The sequence below is a fragment of the Aethalodelphis obliquidens genome, unplaced genomic scaffold, assembly GCF_003676395.1.
Source record: "Aethalodelphis obliquidens isolate GAN/ISIS:26980383/991018 unplaced genomic scaffold, ASM367639v1 scaffold6, whole genome shotgun sequence".
NCBI lineage: Eukaryota > Metazoa > Chordata > Mammalia > Artiodactyla > Delphinidae > Aethalodelphis > Aethalodelphis obliquidens.
Genome location: NW_020837950.1, coordinates 37,748,144 through 37,772,501, shown reverse-complemented (window position 1 = coordinate 37,772,501; position 24,358 = coordinate 37,748,144). Strand labels below are relative to the sequence as shown.

The 24,358-nt window shown below is 39.9% G+C and overlaps 1 protein-coding gene across 1 annotated transcript in view; it reads right to left on the bottom strand.

The window, feature by feature from the left end:
* CLNK (cytokine dependent hematopoietic cell linker) overlaps positions 1-22,916 on the bottom strand; it is a 188,681-nt gene extending 165,765 nt beyond the window's left edge. Inside the window, exons 1-2 of the mRNA XM_027103353.1 lie at positions 22,789-22,916; positions 8,868-8,920 (exon numbers count right to left, since the gene is read on the bottom strand). Of these exons, the coding sequence (XP_026959154.1) occupies positions 8,868-8,878 (11 nt within the window). The 5' untranslated portion in view covers positions 8,879-8,920; positions 22,789-22,916. The remainder of the gene's footprint in view (positions 1-8,867; positions 8,921-22,788) is intronic.
* Positions 22,917-24,358: the final 1,442 nt, after the last annotated feature.

The window sequence follows — 24,358 nt, the reverse complement described above, 5'->3', positions numbered from 1 at the left end:
TGGATTATCTTTGAAATGCAAATTGGGGTAGTCATAAAACAGATTGTAGAATGATAATAGCTAATACGTATAGAGCTCACATTATCTTCCATTTATATATGCATGTTATATAAATTAGCTCATTTAGTCTTCACAAGATCACTACAAAGGAAGCACTGTTATTATTTTCAGTTTGCAGTTGAGAAAACAGAGACAGCAATGTTTACTAACTTGCTCAAGGTCTCATGGAGGAACCAGTGGAAACAGTTGTCAAAAACCAGGTAGTCTGGGTGCAAAATAGACATTGTAATATGATTTTTTGGCCTAAAGTTCAAAAACAAGCAAAACAAAACAAAGTTTTTTTAATGATACAACCATATGTTGTAAAAATTAAAAATAAAAATGAGTGAATGATTAACACAAAATTCAGGACAGGTGTTTCCTGTGTGTTTGGGGTGGTGGTGGTGAGGAGTTGTGATCACAGAAAAGTGAATGAAAACTGCAAAAATAATAGTAATTTTTTAAAACTGAGAATGAGTTTTTCATTCATATATCTGAATTTTTTTTGTTCTTTATACCTCATGCATATTTATTTTATGACTATTCTTTTGTTTCTATTCAGTATTTTAAGAAATCGCAGAAAATAAAGGAAGAAAATGAAACCTTGCTGAAATGGCAGAGAAAGACTTCATGTTTTTTCCTCATAAAATTTCTTGTAAGGACTTCCCTGGTGGTCCAGTGGGTAAGACTTTGCACTTCCAATGCAGGGGGTGCAGGTTCGATCCCTGGTTGGGGAACTGAGATACCACATGTTGCATGGTGCGGCCAATTAAAAAAAAAAATTCTTGTATCTTTGCTGATGGACTCCTTAGAAAAGTCCACAGAAACTTACCTGGATGTAGAATTTTCATTATTCAAAGAATTTTTGTTTAAATGAACAACAACGGCACCAAACGGCAGGACAAATATCTCTAATTGCAGCCTATCCAAAAGGTAACATGGCAGGGCAGCAAAAATCCATCCCTCCAACATGGGATTTTAAACATTGTAACCCAGATTCAGGCCTTTATCCTCCTTCAGGCTGTGGATTGAAGTTCTTTCTTTTCCCTGTTGATAAAGAGCTATGGGAAGTAGCAACCTAAATGTCCATCAACAGAGGAATGGATAAAGATGTGGTACATATATACAGTGGAATATTACTCAGCCACAAAAAAGAATGAAATAATGCCATTTGCAGCAACATGGATGGACCTAGAGACTCATACTTAGTGAAGTAAGTCAGACAGAGTAGGACAAATATCATATGATATTGCTTATATGTGGAATCTAAAAAAAGCGTACAAATGGACTTATCTACAAAATAGAAATAGAGTTACTACTACTACATGCTATTAGATGTAGAAAAAAAACTTACGGTTACTGGGGGTAAGGGAGGGAGAGATAAATTGGGAGACTGGGATTGATGTATACACACTGCTATATATAAAATAAATAACTAATAAGAACCTACTGTATAACACAGGGAACTTTACTCCACACTCTGTAATGACCTATATGGGAAAAGAATCTAAAAAAGAGTGGACATATGTATACGTATAACTGATTCACTTTTCTGTACCCCTGAAACTAACACAACATTGTAAATCAACTATACTCCAATAAAAATTAAAAAAAATAAACAAATAAAAAAAGAGATATGGGAAATAAATTCTACCACCCATCATGTCGTCAAGAAATGCTCTCTCCAATTATTTATATTGTTTTTAAGCAACAAAATTCAAATTGTCAGTCAATTTAGTGTTACCTTTATAGTGAATCTTGATAGAGCTTTTCCAGCTGCAGTAATTACTTCAGAAAGTCTATCCCTGCTCTCTCCTCCATTTGCTACTTGGCAGCATTTCATCACTCAACTGTCACCTCCTCTGAGGATGTCTTTCCCTTCTGCCATATTGCATTGGTCAACACTGCCACAGCCCGCACAAGTGAAAGGAGGTGGAGAAATTGATTCACTCTGAATGGGGAGCGTTCAGGTCACATTGCACTAGAACATATGGGATGGGAGATATTGTTGTCGCCATGTTTAGAAAGTACCATCTGCTGCAACATCTATCAAATGCTTCCCATTTGCCAGATACAGTGCTAAGCATACTGCATACATGGCCCCTTAATCTTCTCAAAAACCCTTTTAGTTACTATTACTATTTCCATTTGATAGATAAAGAAAACAAGGCTCAGAGAGGCTAAATGATTGCCTAAAATGGCACAGCTTGGTAAGCAGCAGAGCTGATATTGCCATTAGATCACTACAGTGCCCACCCTCCTAATTAATGAAGTATTTGGCCTCCTCAACATGGAAGCTAAATAAATGTTTGACTTTAATATCCCCCTTCTTGGATTAACTCAACGGAATTATTTTTAAGCTGCTAAAATATCCCCCTCCACAAAAAAAATAATAGAGAAGAATTAAAGTCAAGAATGGATAACCAAGCAGGAGACACTCATGCTTTTCTACTTGATATTTAGCCTCTGATAAAACTCATTTGCTCTTGTTTGTGACCTGATCTCTCTTTTCCAGGAATTCTGAAATTCCAGACACCTAGGGTTTTAGGAAATTCCTTTTTCTCTTTCCATTGGGTTCATTTTCCAGGATGTCCTAATATTGGCCTCAAATCATATCCATCCAAAAGTTTTGGAAATCTTTAACATTTTTGGTTATCAGGTGCATTTGGATATGAACAAGTGTTTTTACGAAGTTGACTTTTCTCTCTTCTTATACCTTATTTGTGGGAAAATGTCAGGTATGTGTAAAATAGAACATGCAAGCAACTGGCGGTTTGGCCTTCATGGAGTACCCAATGGCAAATTCTAGGCCTTGTTTCCAATTTCTCTGCACATTTATATAATTAAATAGTATGTGATCATTATAAGCTGTCATTGGGGGTAAGCTTCTCCAAATACTGCCCTGGCTCATAAGATTCCCTGGGGGGGTAGGTTTTGCTCATTACCAGGTAACAGAACAGAGCATCTTAACTTTTGGACATGGTTAGATGAATAGAGTTTGTCAAACTGGTTCATGGGTTGTGTTATTTTTCAGTAGTGGAAGAATATAAAATATGAGTGCCTAAATGATGGAAGAGTGCATAGCTATAAAAATAACGATAGTAACATTGGAAAATATTTATGATACATTAAAGTTAAAAAAATAAGATGCATAGTTGTATAAGAAAGCCATAAAACCAATAGCCAATAGTAGTGTTGACCCCTTTTCAGTGGTTTGATCACTGGTATTTTTTCTTTATATATAATTCTAGTATGTAAACTTTTTCTACATTGAATATATATTACTTGAATGATAATAAACTCAAATATTAAAATAAGTCACAACCTTCTTTACTCTTTGTAATATTTTTAAAGGCTATAACTGTAAAAGTCCAACCTTGCGGCTAGTTAGCAGGAGACAAAGCTTGTTCAGCTGGAAGCTTCCCAAGTGGTGGTAGGTGAGTTCAGTCAGCTAGTTCCATCCCCAGCTAGCAATATTGCCATTAAGAGAGAAAAAGGCTATCTTAAAATCTCCCATCCCCCATCACTACCCATCTTCATGGGTCTCAGGACCAATCATACATGCTGCTCCTGCAAAGGTATCTCTGGCCATGTCTGCAACCTTGGGTGAACTCTCATCCTGTATCTTGGCTATGTTCTCTCACAGCTTGTAGCTTTTTAATTGCCAGCCGGCCACGAAGCTGAATCCTAGCTATGTGACTTTGATAGCACCAGTGTATGAGCCGGGTTGCCCTGAGAGTTGGTTCATAATTACTACTGGGTAACTGGGAAGGCAGCCACACTGACTCCTCTGCTGGATGCAAGACTCTGATCTCAGAATGCCAAAATTGCTGCTTCTTGTATCCCCAAGATTCAGTGGGATTTACACTTATTAATTCCTGCAAATCAAAATGCAGTTGCTCCCTGAGGTCAAAGGCAGGGGTGTTCACATATATCAGGAAGGAAAATAATGACCTGGGGTTTACACGAAATTGTATCATTTTATCATAAAAATGATATGATACATACATATTGAGGGAAATATTATTTATTGGGCATTTCCTGTGTACCAGACATTGAACTGGCCCCTTTCGAGAGGAGCCCATGTCCATTGCCACCCAGTGATGGAGTGAATTTCATCAGGCAAGTTTTCAAGAAGAAAATATGCCCCTCACAAACAAAACAGTCATTCAGTTTGGGAATGTGCCCCTGATGAGATATACACAAGGATGATTTTCTTTATCATTGTGAAGCAGCTCAATTTGACACAAAGATCATGGATTTTGGAGTCAGAGAGATGTGGCTTTAACAGACTCTGAATTGGGGAGACTGTTATCCCAAAGCAGGGGGTCTTATGTGGCAACATGGGAAAGGTGTTTTAGTGTTGAGTAGCCAGACAGCGTGGCACAGATCCTCATGCAAAATAATTAGCAGAGTACCTGGCCTGTAGGCACTACCGGCCTGTAGAAATTTTTATTCTGTCTACCCTTTCATTCTCATAAGTAGACAATGAATTCAAGTGAGAAAAGTATTGTGGGAAAGTATCATTATTTTGCTTAATGATTAACATTGACTTGAAGCTGGCTTTGTTGATGTCAATACAGAGAGGCACTTTCTTATACTTTTTAAACTCACTGTCTCAGAAGGTAGTTGGCTGTTTATCCTAAGACCTATTCGAGAGGAGTATCTGAATGGTAAGGGATTTCTTTTGGGGTTGATGAAATGTTCAGACATCTGATAAGGGACTTGCATCTATAATACATAAAGAATATAAAAATACTAAAATTGAATGTGGGTGATGGTTGCACAATTCTATGAATATACTAAAAACCACTGTATATTTTTAAAAAATGAGAAAGCCTTCATGTGGGAACAATCTGATCAGTCATTTCTGTTCTATTTTTGTATAGAGTCCAATCATCTAAAAACATATTTCCAGAACAGAAATGGGTAGAAAACTTTTGGTGGTAAAATGAACTTGGGTAACTCAAAGTTGAAATAGGCTTTGTAATTGGTTTTAAACACAGTATACATTTCTTAATAAAAATTATGTGTGCATGATGGAAAAGAAGGAGTCTCAATTCTATCTCTCAGATCTATTGCTAATGGGGTTACAACCATGTGTGGAAGCTTGAATTCCATACCGTTAATACTCTTTCTTTAGGGACACACTCTACTTTTTTAACCATCAAAACTCTTTCCAAAATAGATGTGAAAGACAAGTTTCCCGAAGCAAGAAAATAAATAGTAGATTTTGTTAGATAATTTGATTGTACCTGTGTTTCTACGTAATACTAGAATATCACAGAATAATTGTCCTACATGTGACAGGACACCTAGCATCGCATGCTGGGGGCCATAGTGATACAGCCTATTGTAATACTCCTAGAGTATAAAGTTTTAAGTTAAATCTCGGCAATAAAACTGCCTCATAAAACTTTACAGGTAACCACTGAAATGTCCAACACCAAGGTCAAGAAAAAATAAACCACTAGGTAAAATACAGATCCACCATTTGTTATCTAAATTCCTTAGGGCTAGGGATTCAGAATATTTTGGATTTTAGAAAGTAATATTGTGCATTCATTGAATACTATGTAATGTCCCCAGTAAGCTCTGGAGCAACACCTGGTCTTTAAAAACATTAATATTTCTGCAGTGAAACATGTGTGTTTTCACACTAAGTCGGATAAATGATGAACATCCATGACTTCACCTCATCGTAGGTCAAGTTTTGTCATCAAATTAGTTATGAAAAATTTTCAGTATTTTGAAAACTTTTGACTTTGAAATTATGGCTAAGAGATTGTGAACCTTATTTAAACACTAGACTTAAAACACCTTGCTTTTGAAGAGGACTTACTAATGTGGGACAATGTTTATAATATAAAGCAGTATTATTGAATGAAAAACTGAAAACAACATAAGTTTTAAAAGTAGGCTTCCTGGGATTTCAAAATATTACACAAAGATATAGAACAATGACAAGGAATCGGTAACAAAATAGTGGTTATTTCTGGGTGCTAATAGGGTAATTGGTGATTTTCATTTTCTTCTTGGTACTTTGGTATATTTTCTGAAATTTCTATGGGAACTAGGAATCATTTTAACAGTGAACAAAGTGAGTTTAGTGTTATACCGTCTCAGTATGTTTCAAAGTTGGGGGCTCTGGCTCCCCCAACAGTCCCCAATCCGGGATGTCAGAGGGCGTCCTCCTCTTGAGTTCCCAAAGGAGCCTGGCCAGCGAGGGCGTTTGCTTACTGGAAAGGCCTAGAAGCGATCACTCTAGTGGTCTCTTCCAGAACACTCAGAACCGCAGCACCACGGTTCTTATCTGTTCTGTCCAGAATGATGGAGAGATACTGGAAACCAAGCCCAGGACTCCCGTAACTAGCCCTGAGGGCGTAATGGGCAGTGGGCTGGTCTGGTCAGTCTACTCTAACTCCACCGATATGCTCCAAGGAATGAGGCTTTACGTAGTTTAATTGATTGCTAAGGAAGCTGCGAGTTTGGTTGCAGAGACCGTTAATGCAGAATAGATTGCTAATTTCAGAAGCAATTTAGAATCGGGACAGCCAGACTCCATAGCATTTGTGGAGTTTTCCCATCACTTTCAACATAATACTAAACTGCTTTGCTTAATGTACGGCTAATGTTCTTTGAGGGCAGGGACTAGATCTTATTCATCTTTATAATGGAGGTGCCTAGCTCAGTGCCCAGTGCAGTGTATACTATTCAGTAAGTGCTTTTGACCCAACTGATACATTTAAAGGGAAATGCATGTGCAAATGCTCGTACTGTGTGTGTGTACCCATACATGTGTGCATGTGTATAAATACATAAATCTATTTCTATATCATCCTTTCATTTGTGTTTATTCATTCCTTCTCTGTAAAAGTGCCCAATGGGAGAGAGTAAGGAATTAGCCATAGTTAAAAAGGCCATTTAGAATTTCACTTTATAAAATCAGAATTCTAGGTTATAGAATTGTCAGACATCTTAGACAAGCATTTTGCAAGGCTAACTGCAGGTTAGACTTAGTTGTGCATTAAAAGAATGGCCCACTGTCCAGGTATTCTGACTTCTTTGATCTGGGAAAGTCACTGAAATTGCTGTTGTTTAGAGGTTCCTTGATGATTCTAATGTTCAGTCAGATTTAAAATCTACTGCCTTGAATTAACTGGGTTAATGATTTTCACAGAGGAAGGATTGCTCCCCCCAAGATATAGCAAAACAAAAACTTGTGTGTATGTATGGTGTGTGTATTTGTGTATGTGTGCTTGTGTGTGTGTGTGTGAGTGTGTGTGTGTGTCTGTGGAGGGGGAGGGAAGCAAATTTCCAATTTACGCCCATGCAACATCTCATACGTAACTGCCTTCTCTGAGTCATATCTTGACGAATATTGGAGATACTTCGACAGTGTGCCAGGATGGAGACAGCTCTGGGAACCATTGCTCTACAGTCAGATGCTTCTCAAACTTTAATGTGGCTATTAATCAACTGGGGATCTTGTGAAAGTACAGACTTGGAATCAGCATCCTTAGAGGAGAAAACTACTGTTCATGAAATTATGATGATTTGGTCTGTTTTCTGGTCTATGTATTGGCAGCTTCATATCTGACCTGACTCTAAAGCTGAACTCATAAAACTACCCTTTGGGAAGCTTGATGAGAGCAATTGCCAAGGGGCCACAGTCTGGGTGAAAAGCAAATCTACCTAGAGTCACGAAAGGGGGATGCCTCTTCTTTATGAAGGAGACAGCTGGCACAGGGTGGAACCACAGAGAGAAACAGAAGCAAGGACTGAAAGGCAGGGATTCATGACCTCAAAGCCAGATGGCAACCTGTAGCAAATATTGCCTAGATTGTCAAAGTAACCCCACTTTGCCCCCAAAGAGGGGTATGAGTCTGATGCTTGGGCTGCTGCTTCTGTTGTCACCCTGGAAAACAAGCACGTGCCTAGGGCCCACCTGTGACACCCAGGCATCACCTGGTTACCCTGGGCCACCCCCAGATTTCCTCTAGGACTGGGGATCCCCCCAGAAGCCAGGCTGTCCTCCTCTCCAGGCCAGATCCTACTTCCCAGAGGGAGGGTTAATATCCAGGGTATCAGGTACCTTCCTGAATATTGTACAGCTATAAAATGACAGGGAAAAGCAAGGGATTGACACTAGGTCTGCCTGCCTCTGAAACTCGTGTTTCTCACACGACTGCTCATTTCACGCAGAGGAGAAAAACAGTGCTACCTTTCCAATTGGCAAATAAAGCAAATACATAGATGAGTAGATCAATTTTAAAATTAGTGTACCCAACTTTCTCCATTGAAAGGTCCTTTGTTTTCATCATAAATATCTCTTAAAACTTGGAGGCCAGCTATCTTTTTACTATACTCATAAACATCTGGAATGGGATGAAAGTTTTGCTGATTCAGCTACACATTTAGATATCCTAAACCGACCACATTGCCCCCTCTGGGTGTTCCACAAAGAGAAAGTTGGATTCCAGGCTCTCTGCTGCAGGAATAAGTGTGCAAACTGCTCTTCTGTTAGTTCTCATTCCACACCCTGGTGGGAGGTGATGGATGGCATTTCTGGGTGCCCTCCTGGCATCCTGGTCCTGTTTATCTAGTCTCTGCCTAATCCCACATCCCCAGCTGGGTTGGGGGAGAACAAGGGACCTGCCTGCAAAAAATCGCTGTTAGTGGGACAGCTATTCACTAGACACTCACACATCCTCAAGCCCGGCCTTCCCACGGGGGTACATTGCATCCTTAGTGCTCTTCCAGCAGCTGACTCCGTTCCCCACTACGAGATGGGAGATTCGTGCTCAGGGTAACATCGCGGTACTTACTGCTTGTTCATCTTTCTTGGCACCCAGCAAATGAGAGGGAACTTCAACTCAGCCTGTGGAAACAAAAGCGAGCTCATTACTGGGCCTTACCCATCATGTTTTAATTCTAGTGAACATGCTTCTGTCGCTTCCTGTTAAAATGTGATACAGGTGCCAGCTTAGAGGAAACGACAGAAAGAGAATCAATCCAGGTCGATAATTGGTTTATTTTGGGAATGGGTGGGTGAGGGGACTTCTTCCCTGACATGCTGTCCTCTTTCTGTCAGCATTCATCCCATCTGCCTCAGGGAGCTGAGCAAACCTATCCTGAGCGAGCCTGGTTTTCCCTGGCTTGCAATTGTGTGCTTCCCCTGGGCACCCAAGGCGTGTTAGCCCAGGCTCTGCTCTGGGGAGTCCACGTACGTGTAGCAGAAAGAATGCTTTTCTTTTCAAAGTGCGACTTTGCCATGAAATATTTATTGGAAGTTACATTTATATACCGCTTCACATAGGACACAACATTTTATTTGTGGCTTGTATTCACTTGCGTAGGAGAGATGATTAGCCCCATTTACCATATAAATTAGCAGCAGAGACCCTGGGAGTATTCAATAAGGGCTTTACATCAATAACCACATTTAATCTACACAGAGAAGCTAGGAGTTATAAAGGATATTACCCATGGGATCAGTTAAGGTTCCAGCAGGAAACAGATGGCACCCTCAAATTGGGTCATATGAGAATAGTTTAATAAAAAGACCAAAGAACCTAGGGGTAAGACAGGAATAAAGACACAGACCTACTAGAGAATGGACTTGAGGATATGGGGAGGGGGAAGGGTAAGCTGGGACAAAGTGAGAGAGTGGCATGGACATATATACACTACCAAACCTAAAATAGATGGCTAGGGCTTCCCTGTTGGCACAGTGGTTGAGAGTCCGCCTGCCGATGCAGGGGACACAGGTTCGTGCCCCAGTCCGGGAAGATCCCACATGCCACGTAGCGGCTGGGCCCGTGAGCCATGGCCGCTGAGCCTGCGCATCCGGAGCCTGTGCTCTGCAACAGGAGAGGCCACAACAGTGAGAGGCCCCCGTGTCGCAAAAAAAAAAAAAAAAGATGGCTAGTGGGAAGCAGCTGCATAGAACAGGGAGATAGCTCGGTGCTCTGTGACCACCTAGAGGGGTGGGATAGGGAGGGAGTGAGGGAGACACAAGTAGGTAGAGATATGGGGATATATGTATATGTATAGCTGATTCACTTTGTTATAAAGCAGAAACTAACACACCATTGTAAAGCAATTATACTCCAGTAAAGATGTAAAAAGAAAAAAAAAAACAAAAAACAATGTGGGCAGAGTGTAGGGAATCCACAAAGGACAGTGAAGGACCTGAGGGGCCTGTTACCATATCTGAACCTGGAGGCGTCTGGGGAGCCAGTGGTCATGTGAACCCAGAAAGAGGGCTGGTGGGAAAAGAACTGTGGCTTCTAATTGAGGGACCCGCAGGGAGGGGGCTCTGGAGGGCAGAATAAAGATATGCATCTCAGGCTCCTCCTGCCCTGAATATCTTGCTGCTGCCGTTTCCCATTGGCCAAACTCAACAGGAAGCCAAGGGTGCGGAGCCATTGGCACGGTTTCTATCCATCAGCCTCCTGGGGCTCTCAGCTGAGTGTCGTGGAGTGTGGATCTCACTGTTAAAGAGAATGAGGCTCCTGGAGGTTAAATTATGTGCCCAAGATCACCCATCTGCAATAAAAGCCGAGATCCACAGGACTCAAACATTCCATTTCTTAGCCAGTCACCATACTGCCCATTGAGTTGAGACACTCCTAGATCATTCTGCCACCCATGTGTCCATCCATTCATCCTTTCATCTCTCCAATCGCCATTGACTGAAAACTAACTTTGTTCAAATATTGTGCCCAATAAGAAACATCCCTTTCCCTCCAATCATGCCTAAAACTCAGTTTAAGGTAGATTCTGCATCCCCCATGATGGTGGTTATCAAAGTGCTTTATAAAATATGCAGATAAAACAAAACAAAATGAATCCTAGCTCTGCCTTGGACAGCCAGGGGAATCTTCATGAAGGAGATCACACTTAAGCTGGATCTTGCAGAATATGTCAGCATCTTCTTGGCTTAGAATTAGGGAAGGTGTTCTGGGCCAATGGGGTGCCATTTGCAAAGATGTGAAGATGTTAGAATACATAGTGTGATATAGAGGCTTTGCACAGCTTGGTGGGACCACAGAGGCCAGCAGCTTGGATGTTGATAGCATGTGGAAAAAAGCTTAGGAAGGTCCACTGGGTTTTTAAAAAATATCTATCTATTTATTTATTTAGGCTGCACTGGGTCTTAGCTGTGGCACGCGGGATCTTCATTGTGGCATGTTTTTAGTTGTGGCATGTGGGATCTTTAGTTGTGGCATGTGGAACCTGGTTCCCCAACCAGGGATTGACACAGTCCCCCTGCATTGGGAGCAAGGAGTCTTACCCACCCGACCACCAGGGAAGTCCTGGTCCCTTGGATTTTGATTGTCAAGGACCATGTATGACAAAGGATGGGATTTGGACTTGAGCCGTAGGATCTTGGACCAGTAACTGCAGGAAAGTTACTAAAGAACTGGGACTAAGCTCCAGGTCCTCAGATACCCTGTGTTCTACCCCACAGCATCTCTCACCATGTGCTTCTAGGTCAATGAATGACACAGGGAAAGGGGAGGCTGCTGTTAGGTACTCATTCACTGACCATTCTGTATGGATAGGGTGTGGAGTTATTTAGTTCGTGGCCTCTTTGTAAGTTGTCTTGTCCATGGGGGTGGGGAAGAGGACTTCATCAATGTAATACAAACAATGGACATCAAATACTGGAAGAGTCCTGGACTGAAAGTTGAGGGACTCTGTTCGGTTCCAGTGCTGTCATTAACCAGCACTGGACCTTGTAGGAGCAGCTGGCATCTCCTCATTTATAAATGGTAATGTCCATATGATCCTTTTCTGGTATTATTTTAAGTGTGAAATAAGCTGGTACCTCTGAAAATACCTTACAAACTATAACATTATGGAAATACAGATATGCAATTCCTTGCATAACAAAGTTTGCAAGTCGTTTTAACATTGGTCATGTTATATTTGGGTATCTCGGGTTATTGACATTGATTTGTGGATATTACTGTTTAGAGGAATGAGATGACTTGATTATAGTCATATAGGTCAATTTGCAACCCCTTCCCGGCTTTGGGAGCATTTATGACTTTAAATGTCTTACATATATAGTCTCTTCATTCCTTTCAGTGCATTGACCAGCAGGGCTAAAGTTGTGTTGAAATGAGATAAAATAAGTAGATCTTTATAGAGGGCTCCCCATGTGCCTGGTTCTTGGCTAGCGCTTATGTACAGAGTGAAGGAATCGCAAGGTACAGGACAGTTTCCTCGAAGGCTTGCTGCCTTGGATCAGTAAGCAGTACTGGCCACGGGGAGGTGGCCGGGGAAGCTGCTTTCCAACCCTGCTCTGGCCATCCACGGTGTAGCCTTGAACAAAGCATTTGGAGTGTTCTGGGCCTCATTTTTTTTTCATCTGAATAATGAACAGGTTGGACCCAATAGGTTTCTTCCAGCTCAAAGATTCCTCAAAAAAGTTCCATTTAAAAACTACAATCCCTCCCTACTTGGTGATAGAAAATGGCTTTAAAAAGTTGGAAGTAGGTTATTATGTTTCTCACATTTTATTGGCTTCTCTAATAGAGCTCCTTGCAGAGCAAAATTGCAGAAAGACTTTGACAAAGTGTGAACACCTAGGGCATCAGCGATGGTCAGGGAAGACGCTGGGGAAGGAATTCCTAGCTTTTGCTTTATATCTAAACCTTTGTAAATTATTCAATCTGCAACATCAGTGTTTATTAGGTTTGTATTTTAAAATCTTAATAAAAGTTCAAAGGAGATATTTTACTAGCAGCTTTTGAGAGATGTGAGCAATCTATTGTACAAAAATAATTTTAAAATGTCATGAAGAGAGTCCAACTTTGCTGGCACTTGAAAAGCAAAATTTGGGGACTTAGTGACCCATATCAGAAGATGAGTCAGCCAAATGGTGTCATCAGCACGACAGAATGGGTAGCACTCCACAAGGTGAAGAGCTCTTTGCTCTACTCAGAATGTCTAAGTCCTGTCTGAGAATGCGACGGTCTTATCTGATCTTAGTTACTTTGTAAAGGATGTGGTGAGAATGGGATGTGGTGAGTCAGACAGAATTTCATGCCCATAGGTTTTACAAACGTAACATATTACAGAAAAGATAAGACCCGTCCCTTCCTGACATGCGTATTTAAAAAAAACAAATGGAATGAACATTGAACACCGACTATGTGTCCTCAGCTTCTATCACAGTAACCTGATATGATCTGTATTATCATCCTTATTTTATACAAAACCAAACTGAACATTCACAGGTGGTAGGTAGCCTGCTCTACAAGTTGGTACTGCAAACCATTGGTCTTGAAATGTTTTAGTTACATGTTGAGATGCCTATCTACCTGCTCTGAGCCTCAGTTTGCTTATCTTTAAAATGGGTGTAACCCAGCAGCCATCTGTAGGGCTCTTGTTAGGATTACATAAGAACATAAGGTATCTAAGACATAGAGAAATGGTGATTCACATTAACTTAAACTTTTAAGCTTAATTAAATGCCGTATATCACTTTTGGGTTTTAGTCTCCAGAAATGAGAAGTGCTTACCTGTAGTTCATGACCACCAGGTGAGGGAAGCATGGATCCTCATACTTATCAGAATGACCTGGGAAACTTTAAAAAATATTGATGGCTCCAAAAGTTTGAGTCAGTTCTTCTGGGCTAGAGCTCAGGTATTGGTATTTTAAAAATGCCTCAGGTATTTTAACGGGCAGTGAGGCAGAGGAAGTGGATATAAGAACATCAGGCCACTCATTTCCGTCTGCACTCACCACTCACCGACACTTCTTACCCTTATGGAAAATACCAGATAACCACACTTCCATTCTCCTTGCAGTCCTAAGCTCATCCTAAATGGAAATACAGGAACTGCCACCGCTCATCAACAATCCTCCATACATTTAGAGCTATTTCTGAGTTAATTTTCAGTGAAATGTTGAAAGGAAATCTACCACATCCCAAAATTTATGACACAGGTGAGAGTGGGAAAAGCCACCAGACAGCAATTTCTCAAATGTCTCAAAGACAGCAATCAAAGCTTCAAGTAACCCTGACCCCTACTTGGGGCATGATAATGGGAGGTAGGGGGAAGGACTTCCAGGCTGAGGAGTCCCCCAGGCCTGCAGGTCTTTCTCCAGGAAGCTTCAGGATCTAGAGATGATCTGAGATAAAAGAGCATCATTAGATGCCTGCCTTTCTTGCCTTCCCTCAGGGACCTCGAGAGGCTGTGGTGCCCCAGAAATGGGGAAATCTCATTGTGTTTTGCACATTCATTTTCTATAGGAACAGAGGCATTGATTTCAGGTTCTCTTCCTAGTTAGCCACAGAAATAAAGCCAAAGCACAGCTCTTGCTGCCAAAGGGAAGTGACGCTCAGGTGCCATCGGTCAGTCACAGCAGGGCACTTATTACAAATGATACTAACATGTCCAGAGTTGGCTCTGCCCTGGGGATGCTGCCTGCATCCTGCCTGCACCAAGAAACCACACCGTGCCTGCAAGGTCCCACGGTAGGGAAGTGACTGGGTAAGAAGAGACCCTGGGCCCTCGAGGAGTCCACGTAAGGAGGCCACCTTTTTTCATAATGCCTGTTCACTTCTCCAACAAGGGAAAATACTGACTGCATTAAAAGGTAGAAGCCAATGAAGATCTAATCATAAATACCAAGCTGAGTGCTAAAATTGCTTGAATGTACACCAGGCTTCAAAGCCTAAGCAAAAGAGCTGGAATATGCTCATGATTAATTTTGCCATAGAAATCTATGGTTTGATTTCAAGAATAGAGTTCCCATGGGGTTTATAGGCCCCTAGGCTTCTGGGGCTCCTTGGAGGTCCAAAATGAACCCCAGTTTGAGAAACACAGTTCCATCCTATGTTGCCTCCCTATAAGGCTCTTTCACCCCCCTCAAGGTATAAAGAGGGTCATGTCAAAGACAGGTGCACAACATGGCTGAGGTCCTGAGAGTAAAGGAGTTCCTGCCCTAATCATCCATTTTGGCCAAATAATCCCACCATTTTGGAGATGATGATCCCAATAATTAGCTCACTTTATAGGTTGAAAAGCATTTGGTAAAGGCCATGGATTTGATGGTTAAAACACATCAATATTTCAGAAAACTGAAATAAAGGAAACAGGATTCTACAGACTGGGAGCATGCTTAAGACCTCCAAAGAATGTACATTAAATATGGGCATTAAAACAGAATGGCCGTTTCTGAGCCCATAACCCACCTGGGGTCTCAGTGGATGTGTTAGGAAAGAAAGACTTTTTTAAATAAATAAACTGGATTTTGGGGAGGCTCTTAATCCAAAAATAATTAATACCCCTATGGTATCATAAACAGTTTAAACAATTGGAAACAAGTAAAGCAAAAATCATATTTCCTTGTTATCCTGGAGAACTGTTCTCCACAGGGACTTCACCCATGCTACCAAACTGAGCTTGCAAAGAGACATTTTTATCATAAATATTTCTGCTGCATTTCAACCTGATCTGAAATTAATATTTCATGAGGGGAAAACAATGCTTTTTATAGTAAGGACATTTTTTTTTGCTCTCAAACATTTCTCACTTATTCCTCGAAGATGAAGCCTATAAAAATACTGGCCTCTGTTTATTGCATAGTTTAAGAAACATCATTCTAATAATGACAATGTACCTAAATAAATATAGGAAATGACCAGAAGCAAACTAAGAATTGTTGAAGAAGATATTAGACTCAGTCATAAAGCCAAGACGTAGCTGGGCAGCTAAACCTGGGTCAAGGCTGGAGGAGAGGGTCTAAATTAAGGGTTGATGCTTTTTCCCATTAAAACAAGAAAAGAAATTAATATAAAATACATGCAACATACATCTGATTCCCTGAACAATCACAACTAACATATGAACAGTGGTGGTTGTCATTTGGAGTTGAGGGAGGGTGTGAAATGTGTATATTTTGGGAAGAGGGCCAGGAAGTGTGTGTGTGAGTGCACACGCACGCCTGGTGCACGAATTTTGAGCAAACATGTTGAAACCAAGATTTCTCAGATGCAGATATTTATTAATTTGGTCACAACTGTATGTAATTTTCCTCTATTTTCTTATCACAAATTAGAAAGTTACATTTTAGAGATACTCATACTTAGAGAAAGATATATGCTGATTGGATTTCTAATTCTATACCCTGGTCAGACCAATCAGCTAAATTTAATTAAATATAGCATTTAATTTTATTGCATTTCCAATGAATGGAGGCATTTGAAGTCAAATGGATTGTTATTATAGATTTTTCTTGAGGGATATGGGAGATTTCTTTCCTAGTTTTTCTGCTATTAAGTATGGGCATATATTAAGGAAAAGATTTTGCAACTGTCTTGGTAACAAGTAACTTCCCTTAAATATCTCAAGGCATTTTCATGTGCATCCATTTTTTATTTTAAATGATTTTGAAAACACCCTTAATGAACTGATGCAATCTATCATTTAGGAATTTATCACTCTTGGTGCTTTTGTTTTCAAAAGCCATCTCCTTTTCTCTTCTGCAGAAAGCGTTGCCTTCTTTCAGTAGTAAGATTTTTTTCTTTTCCGTCTCCCCCCTTATTTTGTAGTAAATAGCTTCTTTCTTTATCATCTCTTTTCCTCATTCACTCATTTTGTTTTCACGTATGCCTTTCTTCCCTCTGTCCTCCCTTCCTTCTTCCTTAATTTCCTCTTCCTTTCCCCCCATCCTTTCTCTTTCTGCTCTCTTATCATTAAAGTTATTTAACTGTTCAAAAAAATGAAGCTGTAGGAAAATAAAATGTAGATTACCAAGAGCCTAGTTTGATGTTTTCTTATTTTTTTCAAAGTTTAACTGTTTACCTTGCCCCTTTTTTCATTTAGCTCTCATAAATGATGCTAGAAGCATGCTGATTAGGGGCAGGTACTGCCAGGCCTAGATTAATCAGAATATCCCCAACTGTGATGAATTCTCCATTGATTGATTAATGCATTGGGGCAGAACTGAAGGCAAATTTTAGAGAAAAGAAAGATATAAGAAAATAAACTGAGATTCAGGGATGGATCTATCTATTTATCTATCAATCACAACTTACAGGCCAGCCTACTTCCCATGAACATCTCAAGTCCAATGGCGAAAGCACCGTCTTTCTTTAAGCAGTCATTTACAAGACACCTGCTGTATACTAACCATTTCTGAGGAACTGTTTCACCATAAGAAGGACTTCAAAGAAGTTTGAGGGAAACTTAAAAATCCAAAGAAGAGGCATGAAAAGCCAGGACTAAGAGTAATATAATTTAATAATAATAATGATGATGATGATGATGGTGATGACACCATTTACTGAATGCCAGAACCCTATGTAGGACATCCTGTTTAATTTATATTCCATTGTAAGGCAACAATCCAAGTGACCCAGATTTTTCAATACTGAACAATTCTGTCATTTTTTTCAGGGAGAGTCCTCTTGAGCCAAATCTGTCAAGGGAACAAATGCACAATATGGATTAAGATGAGATCATCACTTACTTTGTAACTTCAATGCATTTAGAACGTAACTTCTGAGTTGAACTTCCTCCATGTAATTAATGCTATCTTTGTCCCTCCTTCTATTCAGGATCACTCCCCTAGCCAGATGTGAGGCAGGTCTCTAAACCCAGGTACGTTGAGCTGTACAGTGAATTGTACAACTTGAGCCTCATTTTTTTCTAATCAGAAAAGTGGGGATATAAATCCTCATGCTCCTTTGCTCAAAGGATGATTCTGAAGACCAAATGAGATCATGGAAGTGAAAGTATTTTGTAAATTATAAACTGTTAAACAAGTCTAGTTCAACAGATAATTATTGAGTAAGTTCTATGCATCAGTACCATGAAGGATGCAGGATATGTAATTGGCAAGGAAAGTATTCTAAAGGAATTTCTACCATTTTTTCATGAAATCTTTGTGTTTTTCAGAGGAGTAATACATTTCGAGAGTTGGAAGATACTACCAAGGCTTTGATAAATGGCTGACTAAAATAAATGCAAAAATGATGAGATTAACTTTCTGTAGAAATCACCTCAAAATAGGACTTCTTTAGATCAAAATCCTTAAGAAGAGACAAACCCCCAAAGATTCTAATGACGGTTCATCTGAATATAAAATAAACTCATGACTCATAAACTCATAACTGTGCTAAAAGTGATTAATATAGCCACCATCATTTACTTTGCACTTAATAATTGCTAGACACTATAATATGCACTATATTGTTTACATACTGCATCTCACTTATCACCACAAATTCAGAAGGTAGGTATTGCAATTCCAGTTTATAAATGATAACCTAAAGTTCTGAGAAGTTAAATAACTTGTCTAAAATCATCCTGCCAGCAAGTAACAGTCTGAATTCAAACCCAGGTTATCTATTTCTCAAAGGATGGATGTGGTGGTTTAGTAGAGAGAGCTTGGGAACAGAAGTAGGAGTTTGGGATAAGGAGAGCGTGGAGGTGTTCTCTGGGAAGTACCAGAGAGATGGAGCTGCTCAGGAGCTACCTGGACTTGCCCAGGTGTAAGAGTGTCCTGCTCTGTGAATATTCATAAGCAGACTGGCTCCCAGGTGCCTATCAAGGCATCAGATCATCAGTAGCTGGGCAAATCCAGCTATTGCACTGACAGCTCTGACTTGGCTCTCAACTTCTGACAGGCATTTGATATCCTCTGTAGATTTGCCTCCTGGGAGGGAACTTAAAACTAAAATATACTTTATTTTATTTTTTATTGAAGTATAGTTGTTTTACAATGTCTTATTAGTTATCTATTTTATATACAGTAAAATAGATAACTAACAAGGACCTACTGTATAGCACAGGGAACTGTACTAATAATAATCTATAAGGGAAAATAATCTGAAAAAGAATATATATACATATATATGTATATATGTGTGTGTGTATGTATGCATATGTGTGTATATATAGTAGGTCCTTATTAGTTACCTATTTCATATGCAGTAGTGTGTATATGTTAATCCCAACCTCCTAATTTATCTCTCCCCCCTTTCCTTTTTGGTAACCATGTTTATTTTCTATGTCTGTGAGTCTCTTTCTGTTTTGTAAATTAGTTCATTTGTATCTTTTTTTTTATATCCCACATATAAGTGACATCATATGATATTTGTCTTTCTCTGTCTGGCTTACTTCACTTAGTATGGTAATCTCTAGGTCCATCCATGTTTCTGCAGATGGGCTTATTTCAATCATTTTTATGGCTGAGTAATATTCCATTATATATATATATATATATATATATACACACACACACACACACACATATACACACACCACATCTTTATCCATTTATGTGTCAATGGACATTTAGGTTGCTTCCTTTAACACTTGAATGAAGTCACAGAACATGGATGTATACACCAGAATACCAGAGTGAGACAATGTCCTGAAGTCCCATGAACTCTGAGTTCCCTGCATAAAATTAGTCTTCTGAATCTGCAAAGTTGATGATGAAATGCAGATCCTTGGGGACTCCACAAAAGCTCGACACTCTCAGAGGCTGGGCTTGGGCTACTAGCCATGCTTCATCTCTATCTCATGCTAAATTCAACAGCGAAGACACCACAATTAAGGGCTGTGCCCTCATGCAGATGGATATTGAACTTCCATGTTATGTCCAGACCTTTTGGTTCATCGTAGTTTGTAGGGCAAACAGCTATGCACAGAGCCATTTAAACATGGTAGAATTCTAATTCCCATGCTTAGGTGTTTGGGAAACAATGTTTCAGTTAGCATCACCAGTGAAATACAAAAAACAAAACTCACATACATATTTTACTATTGCTTATGGTATATCTGGGAGTCCTAAAATGCTTTTGATTAGTTGAAAGGAAAGTGATGCTGTGATCATGATTCTGAATACATCCAGCAGGGCATTGATGATGTTCAGTGCAAAGAGCAGGGGCTTGGGATTTCCATAGACCTGGCTTCTCATTCCGGTGTGAAATCGACAATGTATGGAGTTTCTCTGAACCTTGGTATCCTGTTTTATAGAGTAAGAATAAGTATATCTACTAAAAAATGAGAAAGAGTGAGTATGCACCGTCCAGTGCATAGCAGGCACTCAAATGGTCATTGCTATTTGGAGGGCATGATTAAAATTAAGTTGAATAAACATGGTGATGATTCCCAAAGTATCCTGTCCACAAAAGTAACAAAAAGAAACAAAAATCACAAAAAATTTCTATGATCGCTGTTTCCCACAAGTCTGTTTTTCATGATTATTTTTCTTTACTAAGCTACTCATATCTAACCTTTATAACCTGATGTTTCTCAGTCTTATTGATAACTTACTTCCCCAAATCACTGAGAATTATGTTTAATCTGTTAAAAATCTTAAATATAATTAGATTCAATTAATTATCTCTGTTTAGTAATTCACCCCTTTTGACCATTCTCTCTTTCTCATGCTAGGACGCGTAGGCACAGCTTGGAGCAACTGTACAGAGCTCAGGTCTTGGTAGACCTTGGCAACTACGTGCGAAGGTGAATCTCACTGCTTTATGTGATGGTATTCATAAAAAGATACTGCCAGATCTAGCTCAGCTACTTGCTGTGACCTTGGCAACAACACTGTACAGATGCCATTTATCCATTTCCTGAATGTTTCCTCTGTGTCAGACACAATATATACATTCACTTTCATCCTCATAGCAATCCATAGCATGTATTAATCCACCCAGTTTCAAACTACAAAATACCAACCAAAGCTAACCAAAGCTCAGAGAGGTTAAGCCACTTACCCCCAAACAATAATGAAGTCATACACCACATTCATATTCACTTTTGACTGATCTCAAAGCCTCCTCTCCATGTCACCATACTGTCCATCCTCATCAACTTTTTGAGCCTCAGTTTCAACATCTAATATTGCTCTGCCTACTTCATTAAGTTAAGATCATTAAATTAAAAAAAAGTGTGCAAAGACTCTGTCAATTCTACAAGGCTATGTAACTGTGTTATATTACTATTCTCTAATGAGATTATTAAAATAAAATATTCATAAATTTATCTGTATTAATAAATTCCATGCTAATTGTGAGCACGTTTTAGGAAGAAGGCCAGAGTTGATGTAGGGTGAGGAAAGGAAAGTAATGGAGAAAGAGCCAACATTAATTGAGCACTTACTAAGTATTAAATATATACCATATGTCATTTAATATAGATATTATATTATTGAAGCTAAAGAGTTGTCAATACAAGTGATATGATCTTGCTCCATTATGAAGATGCAGGAATTGAGGATTTCAGGGAATAAGGTAGCATATATGGTCAAGCTACAGAGTTTGGATCCTAATCAATGTAGTCAGATGTTAAATCCTACTGTCTTTCCAAGATAACACCTGACTCATGGCAAAGTGAGCTAGAGATGGGGTCCTGGGTATAAAGCCAGGGGTGACCAGATGGTACAGAAAACCATAAGCTTTGGTTTTAGAATGGTTTTATTCACAGAATCATCTGAGAGGGCTCCTTGGAGAAAAGAAAAAATAATGTCACCACTAGGAGGGCTGGTGTCAAAGATGCCAGGAATGGACTCGAGGTGAACTCTGTGAAGCTGTAAAGGAACAGTGGCCACCGTTCATATTAGTGAGAACCAGGTGCAAATCAGTGTAGTTTTGAATTCTGTTACTGATATTAGTGATTGGACAACCTTGGACATTAACTTGGACCACTCAAGCTCTTCTTCTGTAAATAGGGAAAACAATATCTAAGTCTCAAGTTTGGGTATAAGGGTTAAATGAGCTCATGTGTATAGACTGGTTGGCAAGAGACATAGTTAAATAAACACCAGTTGCCCTTCTTGATTCTCTAGGGAAAGTTTTATCTTAAGTTTCTCAGAGGATTTCTGAAGCTTTGTCGTTTCTCTGCTGACCTCCAGTTCGCCTGACTTACAATTGATTTCCTGATTTTTGAAATGACTATTCCCTGTGGTTTGGGTGGCCCTTGGGAATCCAAAGGAACAGCATCGCTGAGGGAGATAATTAGATAAGTAACATTGGTACATTGTGATAAAATCAGTTCTGATAAAGTTCAGCTACATCAGTATCTTTTAAAGTATAGATACTTGGATGACACTTATTCTCTTTTCTGTCTTATTCCAGCTTACTATTTGTTTGTTCTCTCTGAGAAGAAGAGGCATCTAGAAGAGATACCTCCTGGTACCCATAGAGGGTAGGCATTTCACCCCAACTTCACTCTCCTGCTTGGGTTCCTCACCCCTGCAGAGGGAAAATGGTTAGTATGATTAAAAAGTCCACACTCCTCCAGACCAACACAGAAAGAAAACCATCTCAATTTAGAACATTTAAAAAATATACACCCACAGAGGCTCCAGGAGTTAACTTCTACTTTCAATGGCCCACTTTGGATAGAGGCTGCCTTTCTAGATGGCTGTCGTAATGAAGGTCAGCCAAGAAAGCCAGCAACTAGCCTGGTCTTCAGATTTTTAGTAGCCAACAGTTAGGGGGTTCAAGCTCCAGGGAGGGAAGATTGAAAACGTTTCATCTTTCAATTTTTATGGGTCAGTATCTTGATTCCTTCTTCCAGCAGAGGAAGGAATCTTTAAAAACTGATGAAGGGAGCTGGCTTTCGTTATGTCCGTCAGATGCTTTATAGAAGGGCCAGCATTCCATGTTAGAAAAACCTTTTATTCTTGACATCAGCTCTTTCTTAATGATCCTCTATGACAGTGAGATGACCACTCAGACGAGGCTGGCCTACGTAGTTTACCTGAACAGCGTGGGGATCGCAAACGGCCTTGTGCTGAGATGTCCCTTGCGTCGGGGGTCTGTGGCAGCATCACGGAGAAGTCCAGCAGCCGGTAATCCAAGAGGCAGGGGGTTAAAATATTCTCAGTGGTAAGCAGTGTCCTTTAGCAGAAAGCTCCTCCTAGGTCCGTTTTAGGTTTGGTTTCCTGTGAAATGCAGCCACAGAACTTGGGTGGTGTGACCTGTGTAAGGGAGGGACTTCCTCTTCTTGAGTTCAAGTGCAATGAACAAAACTACAGGAGGCTGAGGTCTCCCAACCCAAAGAGTGTCCTTAAAGACACACAATATCCTCATATGGCACTTTGACATTACCAGAACGTCCTGAAGCTTTGCTGAGCAACATGGAAGCATACGGGTTTTGTTTATCTTGTTTCACATACACATGAAACACGGATTATCTTGTGACTTGATGTTGCCAATGGCTTTCTGAGACCCCCCCGCCCCCCACCACAAGTCACATGGACCAAATCCCTCATGTGTGATGGAGAAAACTTGGGGTTTGGGATAAGAAATGCCTGGCTCTTCTTGCTGTACTACACATCAGTTATGTGATCTTGAGCAAATTGCAGTTTATTTCTCAACTAGTGTCCCTGCCTGTGATTGAGGGATAGTAATATTTCTATTTTAGAGATATTCCAAGAAATGAACAAAATGATGTTCATTTGTTCAATAAATACAAGGAGCAAGGTTTGGGGGCACATATTAGGTGCTCAGTATATTTTAATTTTGCTCCACCTTAATCCTGGTTCATTTAAACTGACAGCAAGTCCTTGTCAAGTGCCTGCTGTTCTCTTGGTGCTTGCCACGTGATACTCTAGTTTTATACAAATTACTGTTTTATATGAAATGATGTTGAACTCCAACATTATTTCAGATATACTCAAAGGCAGAAGTTTATATTTTCTTGGATATATAACTCTGATTTTGACTTATCATATGTTCCAAAGGTAACACTAAAATAAGTACTCATTAAATGTTACTTATATGCCAGGTACTGTGCTGGGCAATGTACAGGCATTATTCTACTAAATCTTCCTGATAATTAGGTGAGGAAAATATGTTTAAATCCCTTTTGTAATTGTGAATGCTGAAGCCTAGAGAGATTCCATAATTTACCCACTTTATCAATTAGCTTTTGCTGCATAAGGCGTTTAAAGCAATAACCATTTTATTTAGTTCGCTATTGTGTGTGGTCGGTAATTTGGTCTGGGCCTGTGTTAGTTTCCTGGGGCTGTGATAACAAAGTTTCATAAGGTGGGTGACTAAAACAACGGAAATGTGTTGTCATGCAGCTTTGGAGGATAAAGTCTGAATCGAGGTGTTGGCAGCGTTGGTTCCTTCTGAGGGTCGTGAGGGAAGGATAAATGGCCTTCTTCATCTTTACACAGCATTTTCCCATGTCTGTGTCCACATTTTTCCTTTTCTTTTGGCTGCACCGGTGCAGAATATGTGATCTTAGTCCCCGGACCAGGGATGGAACCCGTGCCCCCTGCATTGGAAGCGCAGAGTCTTAACAGCTGCACCACTAGGGA